The sequence below is a fragment of the Hydra vulgaris genome, chromosome 02 (assembly GCF_038396675.1).
Source record: "Hydra vulgaris chromosome 02, alternate assembly HydraT2T_AEP".
Taxonomy (NCBI): domain Eukaryota; kingdom Metazoa; phylum Cnidaria; class Hydrozoa; order Anthoathecata; family Hydridae; genus Hydra; species Hydra vulgaris.
The window spans coordinates 9,091,873-9,102,244 of record NC_088921.1 but is presented as its reverse complement, the minus strand read 5'-3'; the positions used below and the strand labels follow the sequence as shown (position 1 = coordinate 9,102,244).

The 10,372-nt window shown below is 24.5% G+C and overlaps 1 protein-coding gene across 1 annotated transcript; it reads right to left on the bottom strand.

The window, feature by feature from the left end:
- Window positions 1-6,393: 6,393 nt before the first annotated feature.
- Window positions 6,394-7,473, bottom strand: LOC136075809 (ATP-dependent DNA helicase PIF1-like). Its single transcript, XM_065789247.1, has one exon. The coding sequence runs from the start codon at window positions 7,471-7,473 to the stop codon at window positions 6,394-6,396; it is 1,080 nt and encodes a 359-aa protein (XP_065645319.1).
- Between the last annotated feature and the right edge of the window lie 2,899 nt (window positions 7,474-10,372).

The following is a 10,372-nucleotide window of genomic DNA, read 5'->3' as shown; positions in this document are numbered from 1 at the left end:
CCATAAGGTTTTTTTCGTATGATTTGTATGATTTGTAGCCATAAGTTTTTATTTGTATGATTTATAGCCATAAGGTTATTTTTTTTGAAACTTTTAAATTAAATCATTTAGAAACTCCAAATTCACCTGAAATAACTTCAAGATTTTCTGCCAACAAAGGTAATTATGTTTCTTTCAATTACTTTAAATTTAGTTTATTCCAAAATTTGTATGATTTGTAGCCATAAGGTTTTTTTCGTATGATTTGTATGATTTGTAGCCATAAGTTTTTATTTGTATGATTTATAGCCATAAGGTTATTTTTTTTGAAACTTTTAAATTAAATCATTTAGAAACTCCAAATTCACCTGAAATAACTTCAAGATTTTCTGCCAACAAAGGTATTTATGTTTCTTTCAATTACTTTACATTTAGTTTATTCCAAAATTTGTATGATTTGTAGCCATAAGGTTTTTTTCGTATGATTTGTATGATTTGTAGCCATAAGTTTTTATTTGTATGATTTATAGCCATAAGGTTATTTTTTTTGAAACTTTTAAATTAAATCATTTAGAAACTCCAAATTCACCTGAAATAACTTCAAGATTTTCTGCCAACAAAGGTATTTATGTTTCTTTCAATTACTTTACATTTAGTTTATTCCAAAATTTGTATGATTTGTAGCCATAAGGTTTTTTTCGTATGATTTGTATGATTTGTAGCCATAAGTTTTTATTTGTATGATTTATAGCCATAAGGTTATTTTTTTTGAAACTTTTAAATTAAATCATTTAGAAACTCCAAATTCACCTGAAATAACTTCAAGATTTTCTGCCAACAAAGGTATTTATGTTTCTTTCAATTACTTTACATTTAGTTTATTCCAAAATTTGTATGATTTGTAGCCATAAGGTTTTAATATTCTTTTGCTTTAAAAGTAAAGTTAAAGCTTAAAATGTAAAAAGGTAAAAAAAAGTGACTGATTTAAGTTATTTTGGTGGTTTTTTGTTGTAAGTAAAAATTGTATTACAGTGTTGTAATACCAGAAGTTATCCTTGATTTTTTTTAAAATTAAAAATTTGGACCAAGACCCAACCATATCACTAGTAATACTTTGCTCAATATGTTTATTTGTGCAGTGGTCTTGTTTGAGTTTCTTGAGTTTGTGTTTCAGAGCTATAGTTTTAAGAGAAGGGGTTGTAAAACAAAAAAAATATTTATATATATATATATATATATATATATATATATATATATATATATATATACATATATATATATATATATATATATATATATATATATATATATATATATATATATATATATATATATATATATATATATATATATATATATATATATATATATATATATATATATATATAATTATTTGGAGAGAATTTGTTTTAAAAATACATATCTATATAAAAAAAAAACTTGTTAAAAATTCATAAGAAAAAAGAAAATACATGATAAGCATAACTGAAGTTATCCTTGGTTTTCAAAGTACTAAGAAAGATTTTCGATTGATTTGAGAGCAAAAAAATCTGCAATCAGAGGAAATTTTTCAACAACATGTTGTAAATAAACAATGGATGCAGCTTGGGTTTTAAAAAAAGTTTTGTTAAAACTGAATTTTTGTTGTTAAAATTATGTGCAGAAATATTTAAAGTTTTAAGTAAAGATGTTTAGTTTGTGTATAGTGTACTAACACATTCAAATTTTTAATTTGCAAAATGTGAATTTTCAAAAGTTCTGGCATTTTTTCTTAACATTTTTCTTGTTCACAAAGTTAACGTTTACATTTTTTACCGTAACTTCAACAGGGTTAGAGTAAATGAAAAACTCAACACAAATAAAACGTGATTTTAATTTTAGTTTACATATTTGTTTGATCTGTGTTTCTTTACAATAAGGCACACTTCTCAATATAATTCAGATGTCTTATGAACGTTCCACGCTGATCAAAAAAAAAATTTTAGTTTCAAGAAGGTCTAGGACGTTCAGGACATAAACTGAACATACATTATACGTACGTCCAGTATTTGCTTGGTATTTGATAATTTAAAAGTATTTTGATTAAAATGCTTTGTAAAAATCATAAGAATAATAAAAATGCTAAAGTGTGCAAAACTGCAAAAAAAAAAAGGACCATTAATAATTGTAAAATTGGACCGACGTGTCGAAGTTTTAAATCTTTGGTTTCAATATAAGATTGTTTGTCTGGAGAAAAAAATTGTTTAATGTATGATAAAATAGAGTGAATTATTGACTGTAAAACATGGTGGATTTAATGTTAATGTGTGAGGCTGTTTTGGCTGGAATGCCACTAGTGACTGTAAAAATAGAGGAAGTACTGACAATAGTTTATTTGTACACCTAAAAAATCATGCTTCACCTTCAGAAAGATAGGTTAATGGGAAGCTATTTATTTATTCCGAAGAAAACGACTTGAATCTAAAACATATTTTTCAAAAAATTGTATGTGTTATTTGACTGAGTTCGAAAACAATCAAATTTTGAATAGAATGATTTAGCCTCCCTAATCACAAAATCTCTCTCCAATTGGATTTTTATGGGAGGAATTAAAAGTAATGTCAAAAAATAATGTCTAATGATGCATAAGATGTGGAAAAAACTTATTATTAAGTGGCATACAATTGACTTTGACAAATTGGATTAGTTGTTATTGTTCAAGAATATGTATGTTGTTATTGTCGCTAAAGGTGACTAAAAAGCAAGTAAATTATAAACTAATCTAATGGGACCTAATATTGATTTTTTTGTAAACCTAATGAATAGGAAGATAACATATAATTCTGGTAGACTTTGCTTTAATTTTCTCTCCCAATAGTAAGTAAAGCTTTGATATCTTATTTCAAAAAATACAACCATTCAAATAATTATGGATGTTAGTGTATGTGTGTGCGTGTGTGTGTATATACATATATGATTCAGCAAGTATATATATATATATATATATATATATATATATATATATATATATATATATATATATATATATATATATATATATATATAAATATATTTTTCTCACGATTTAAAAAAAACTTTTTATATTAAAAGTCTTTGAGAAGTTTATTAAAAAGGTTTTTAAAGACACAGCGGATTTAAGAGATGAAGTTGTGAAATACTGGATTGCAATATTGGAGGTTGAATGCAGCCTACTAATTATAAATTATTTGACAATTTTTTGAATTAAAAGAGTTTGCAATTCTACTTACGATTGTAAAAATGGTTGAGACATTGGACACTATATAAGTTTGGAGAACTATGCAGAATATTTACAGGAGTCGAACAACTCAACCATTTACTGAAAACACTACAGCTACTAAGTACAAAAAATTAAAATGTGCGAGGCATCAAAGGACCAAACGGATTTAGTTCATTATAACTTTTTTGCAAAGATTGTGGTTTTAGGGTAGATCATGCTACAATGCAACCCAACAAAAGAAATAAATCGAAAATAGGAATTTTGATTACTATTATTTTTAATAATATATATTTGTTGTTGGGAGAAAATAAACTTGGGTTTTAAACTTGGGGTCAGCTAATCTGACCAATATCAGTTTAAATCAAATCAGTTAGTTCTTATAGACAAAAAGAAATATGTTTTAAAGACTTATAATGTTAAACTACATATATTTCAAAAATAGACAACTTAAATATCTCTTTTCAAAATGATATCAACTTTAACATCATATAGAATCAATTATGTTATCATATTTTATCTTCTTTTTATGAATTCAAATCAAATAAAAGGTATTAATTGAAAGTTATTTTAAAAGTTAAAACCATGCTCCTGTCAAGCTTCTATTGTAAATTTAACTCATAACTAGATTAAAAAATATGTTTCTAAGTTAAAAAAATATTTTTATAATTAATTCTAGATGTGTTCTACTGGAATACAAGAATTTAAGTGTAAGGTAAAGTGTAAGTGTGAGGTAACATTGACACATCTTTAGAAAATATTTTTTTTTCAGCTGTAACTAAAATTGGTATGCAATATTTCTATGTGTTTACCAATGATAATGCTGCCAGAAACTGATGAAGAATTTAATCACTTAACTAATATTATTAAAAGATAATTAATTTCTTTTTTGGGGTTCAACTGTCAATATTATCCCTATATGGGGTAACATTGACAGTAGTATATTTTATGCTGTAAATGTTAAAGTTACATCATAAGGGGTAAGATTATCATTGGAATATTGACAAACAAAATAGAGAAATCATTTTTAATATATATTATCACCAACTTACATTTTCATTTTAAAAATAAGCAGCATTAAAATGTTGTAAAATTGCAATGAAAGTATAATGTTGTATTATTTTTTGAAAGACATCAATTAGCTTCAGTTCTAATGTCTACTTAAAAAATATAACAAACTTAATTTATGATTAAAAATTTCTTCTCCAAGAATTGTCAAACTATTAAGTTCTACATAATATGACTTGATATCTAATTTCAACAAAATCCTGCAGTGCTGTAATCTTTTTATTGGGTTTCTTCTTTACAAATTTTTTAGTGTTTGATTTAGTTTCAGAAACAACAAGATAATTTTTTACATTTGCAGGTTTTGATGTTTTGTTCTTACCAACACTAAGCAACATTGTTTGGTGTGGATTTTAACTTTTTGCAAGTGTCAGTTTTTAGATCTGTTGACATTTGATGTTTTGGTACATTTCTCTTTCTTTTAAGAACATTTTAATTTAGGGTTTGTTTGATTCCATTTCATGTAACTGTGAAAGATTCATCAGATGTAAGACATTCCGCCAACTTTTATTTGATTCATGGGATGACTTAAGCATTTTTGTCAATGTTATCTCAAAACTGAAATATAGGTTTGAAACAAAAATGCAACAAAAAAATTTAAAATGCTTAGTATTTTGAAACAACATCATAAAAACACATGTAACAATGATATTATATGTATAGTTTTACTTATCTTCAGACTAAAGTTTTTCGACAACCATAAAACTAGAAATAAGTTTAACTTATGCCCTCCATATTGTGTTGTTGTTTACACTTACTAATATGTGGATAAAAGTAGTTATATTTGTTCATTTAACATCTTTTAAATAAACATCTGGCTTCAACATTTGTTAAATTAATTTAAACATTAATAAAAACGTTTAATCAAATACATGTCCTTGTTACCCACATGTCTAAATAACTCCACCTTACCTTATTCTATCAGTTTTTTTTCAACAACAAATTTTTTTAACTTTTAAAAAGGCAAAAATTGGTAATTAGGTAATTTTAATGTTAAGAAATCTCATATTGAACTTTGAGTATGAGATTCCTTAACTTTTCCTTTAAACAAATTCTTTAACAATTCCTTCGAATAAATTATATAAGAAGATAATTATAATAATAAGTAAACTTAAAAGAAAAGTTTTTCAGAATTAATAATTTTATTAATGTTTAGTAAGTTAGTTAGAATTAATAACTTTTTTTTTCTATTAGTTCCTTCAAATCCACCAGATAATGATAACAAGTTTTGTGTTAAGAAAGGTAATTATAGTTTAAAATTAACAATGATTATGAGAAAGGGTATATAAACTTTTTATTTACAGTTGACTATTTTTCTTTAAAATTCTCTAAAATCATAACATTCAAACATATGGTTGGTGTAATAATGAATAAAATCGCAACCATCAAACATATGGTTAGTGTAATAATGAATAAAATCACAACATTCAAACATATGGTTGGTGTAATAATGAATAAAATCACAACATTCAAACATATGGTTAGTGTAATAATGAATAAAATCACAACATTCAAACATATGGTTAGTGTAATAATTATTATAATCACAACATTCAAACATATAGTTGGTGTAATAATGAATAAAATCACAACATTCAAACATATAGTTGGTGTAATAATGAATAAAATCACAACATTCAAACATATGGTTAGTGTAATAATGAATAAAATCACAACATTCAAACATGGTTAGTGTAATAATGAATAAAATCACAACATTCAAACATATGGTTAGTGTAATAATGAATAAAATCACAACATTCAAACATATTGTTGGTGTAATAATGAATAAAATCACAACATTCAAACTTATGGTTGGTGTAATAATGAGTGATTTGAGGTATACGGAAAATAAAATTATTTAAAAATGAATCCAAAAAACCACAAGTATTTTTTACTCAATTATTTTACTAGAATAATTGTCACAAAATATACTAACTCACTCGGACATAACAATATAAAATATTGTGAATTGATTTTTTTTTTTTGGATTGATCATGTTGCTCATAAATCGTCTTCAATATAATAAAGAAGTTCTCTATATTTGCTATTATTACTAAATTGATTTTCCTTAGTTTTAATTTTAAATTTCATTTTATATCTGAAAAAAAAATTTACATGTATTTTTTATAACATTCAATAACATCAGAATTAGCAGATAAATTTTTAAATATTTTTCGTAATTCTGTTTTTTTATTTATAATAATAAAAATATCATCTTTATAACAAACTCGTGATAAAGCAACATAATAAAGACTATTATTAAAAGCGTTTGAAGTAAAATTAATAACTGCTTTATTCATTGTACTTCCTTGCGCTTTATGAACGGTAAAAGAAAAAGCCAACTTTAAAGGTAATCCTATTCTCGAACCCACAACTTCATGAGAACAATCTAAAAATTCTTCTTTTATACATTCAATTTTAACTTCTTTTTTATTCATAATTACCCAAACAGCATTATTTTCAATCAATGTTACCACTCCCATAGTGCCGTTACACAAACCTTCTTCGACATTCATATTTCTGACAAGCATAACAATAGCATTTATTTTAAGATAAACAGCAGCTGGAATTTGAAACGTGATTTGAACCTTTGGATTTTTGATTACATTTTTAGCATAAAACCACCTTCCTTCGTTCTTTATGTCGTTCAATTTGTTATTGTTATAAGTATCAACTTCAATATTTTTAAAAAATAATCTCGTGTATTTAATGTTGATGTTTTCATCCTTTTCAAAACAACGATCCATAAAATATTCGATAGTTTGATCAGACACTTGACCAAAACGTATTTCGTTTAAAGCTCCAAAAAATTGAGCATCTTCTTTTTGTCTGAAACATTCCGTTAAAATCAGAACATTGATCATGTATTGTTGCCATATGTTTGATTTAAATACAAATTCACCTTTTACTGGAGGTAGTTGTAACAAATCACCGCAAGCAATATCTTGTATACCTCCAAAAAGTTCATCATCGCATTGTTTAATCTTACAAGCTAAAAAATGCAATAAATTAAAGGTTTGAGCGTTAAGCATTGATATTTCATCAATAATTAAAACATCCGTCTCCAACCATCGTTTTTTCACTTCAGGATGCATATGCTTCATATAATAATCTAATGCTTTTACACCTGTTTCAATACCTGCAAAATTGTGTATTGTCATACCATTTAATAAATAAGCTGCTTTTCCCATACTTGCTGTGATATATATTGTTTTGTAGATTTGTGTACTTTGAGCAAATTAATTGACAATATAACTTTTTCCACATCCAGCTCCTCCACTAATAAAAAAATTGAGACCTTCGTTGAGCCATTGAAATGCTTTTTGTTGTTGTAAGGATAACATATTTTTTATTTGCTGAAAAAAATAAAATTTATTTTGAATATAAATACATAATAGCATATTTTACAAAAAACATCATATAAATAATGTTCTGGTCATCCAGTCTTTCCAGTTTTCAAGATAAATCGTCTAGATAAAAAACCATCATTGTCAAAACCAACATCTTTGTTCATAAGTAATAAAAATCGAATAGCTAATGTTTCTTCTTCATTAAATACTGATTGAATTCGTATATGCTTTATTCATTTTTAACACTTTTATCAATTTTTCATTATTTTTACTAGACATTTTTCATTTTTGCTAAAAATAATAAAAAATTTAATCTATATATAATTCGTGTTTACAATTATTTTTAGAGTACTTTTTAGAATTATTACATTCATTTCTTTAAATATAAATAAAGTTTTTTTGCAAATCAAACACATATTTTCTTTACATTCGCACAAACTCAAATTAAGAATTTCATTTTTATAATACTTGAAAATGTTCTTTAATAAATTTTTTGAAAGTCCTGTTTTCTTTGCAACCATTTTAATATTATTATTTTCCATTTTATTATGTAATCAAAAAAATACAGTAAAAATGTAATAAAACTCTGTTTGTCGAATTAGAAAAGGTGACTTTAAAGAAGAAACAATCGTCGATCAAGACAACATCAAAAATTGTTATGAAAAACTATTTTTTTGTCAATAATTCCATTTGATATTTTGTTTTGAGATCATTGTCGAATATATATCTTTTTACTTTTTCAAATTTTTTTTGACAAGATTTGCACGACTTAAAACTACAAGTAACAATTTGACATTCGTTCATTGAGAGCATGCATTTTTCTATTTCACCACTTGAATCATATTGAGCAACATAATCTAATAAATCATCGAAATCAATATCTTCATTCTTTACTAAACGATATAAATCAAATTCTTCAAAGGTTGTTTTAGCCATTTTTTTATTATGTAATCTAAAAAAAAAATTATTTTTCAATGTAAAAAATATTTCAAAAATATATACGATATGCTTTTCTTAAAGCTACATGAATAAAACCAGCATTTATATTACAAAGTCCACAATGGGAAGAACAATCACATTGAGCAATTTTACAAAGAGCAACATATGTATAATCGTGTTGTTTACAAATAACATAAAGTAATTCTTTTAAACAGCCAATTTTTTTTGAAACTATTTCACAAATTTTCAAATCATCTTTATTGATAAACTGCCAAGGATCATAATTCAAAGAATCATTTTCAGAATAATTTTTTACTCGCAATTTTTTCGGATTTATTTCTCGAATTTCTTTTACAAACTGATCAAACTGTTTTTTAGTCATTTCTTCACCATCAAACTGTTCTTTACTCATTTCTTCATTAACAAACTGTTGTTTACTCACAAATTTGAACAAGTCGAGTTTCATTATTGTTTTACTTTCATCAATAATCATATCAATATCTCCATTAGCATTTTTAATAAAATCCACTTCAAGAATTATATCCATGTTATTATGAAATCTGAAAAAAATTTTTTTACAAATAATTATATTTGATTATAATTTTCAAATATTTCAATTACTAATTCTATAATATTTTCATCGCGAATGTATTCTCGAATGCATTCATTATTTGTTTTACAAGATTCGCAAATATTAAAATGAGTACAACATTCATTCGAACAAGAGTCTATTTCTTGCTTTAACCACTGCATATATTGAGTATTATAGTGAAGAACAGCTGTTTTTATCAAAAGTTGAGTAATTAAATTTTCAACTTGAAATTCAAAATCTGCCATTTTTTATTATGTAATCTAAATAAAAAAATTACAAAATTATTTTTGGAAAGCGTTCATTACATATACAAGTTTAGTCTTATGTTTACAACATGAACAAGTTTCTAAATAACGAAACGATGAAATTGGTGGTTTAATAACACTGTTTGAAGATCGTACTACAAAGTTTGAAGAAATCACTATATTATTTTCCAATTAATTATGTAAGCTAAAAAAGAATTACAAAAAAATTTATTGACAATTTTATCAGTAATCTACAAAAGTATTCAAATATTCCATCGTATTCAAAAATGATCGTTGCAAATTCTCTCGAAAAATTAACAACTTTTCAGATTCGTTTTGATAATAAAAATGATTCATTATTTCCTTGTTAAATTCAGGAACATTTTTTTAAATGAAATCAAACATGAGCTCATCTCTTTTATTTTGATTCTGCTTTTTTTTAAGATTTTTCTCTTTAAACTTTTATTATAATTTTTATTATTCTTATATAATTTATATACTGCTTTCATATAAATTTGTAAAGTTTTCATTCTACCTTTAAAGCAATCTTTCTCACCAGCTTCTCGAATTAATTTAATCATTTCCTCATTAGCTTCTTTTACACTATCATTATCAAAGTCTTTATCAAATCGAATAGCATAAATACCATATTTAACAAAATCGTTGAGAAATTCATATTCAGAAGCAATATTAGGGTTTTTTTTATCAAGCTTTTTACCAATTTTTAAAAATTCTCCATATTTTCCATATTTAATATCTGTAATGAATTCCATTTTTTATTAGTTAACCTAAAATACAAAAAATCTTTATAAAAGCATGCAAATGTAAAAAATACAAATATAAAAAATTTTTACATCATAATTATATTTGTAAACAAAGTAATAAAATAATTTCTAATAATTATTCTTAATCTCAAACGTTCTTCGTTTTTAGATAAATAACTTGTTTCTTTCAATTCAAAATC

Bases quoted from the DNA above. Each gene is read 5' to 3' on its own strand.
- LOC136075809 (XM_065789247.1), bottom strand. From the start codon at position 7,473: ATGGGAAAAGCAGCTTATTTATTAAATGGTATGACAATACACAATTTT.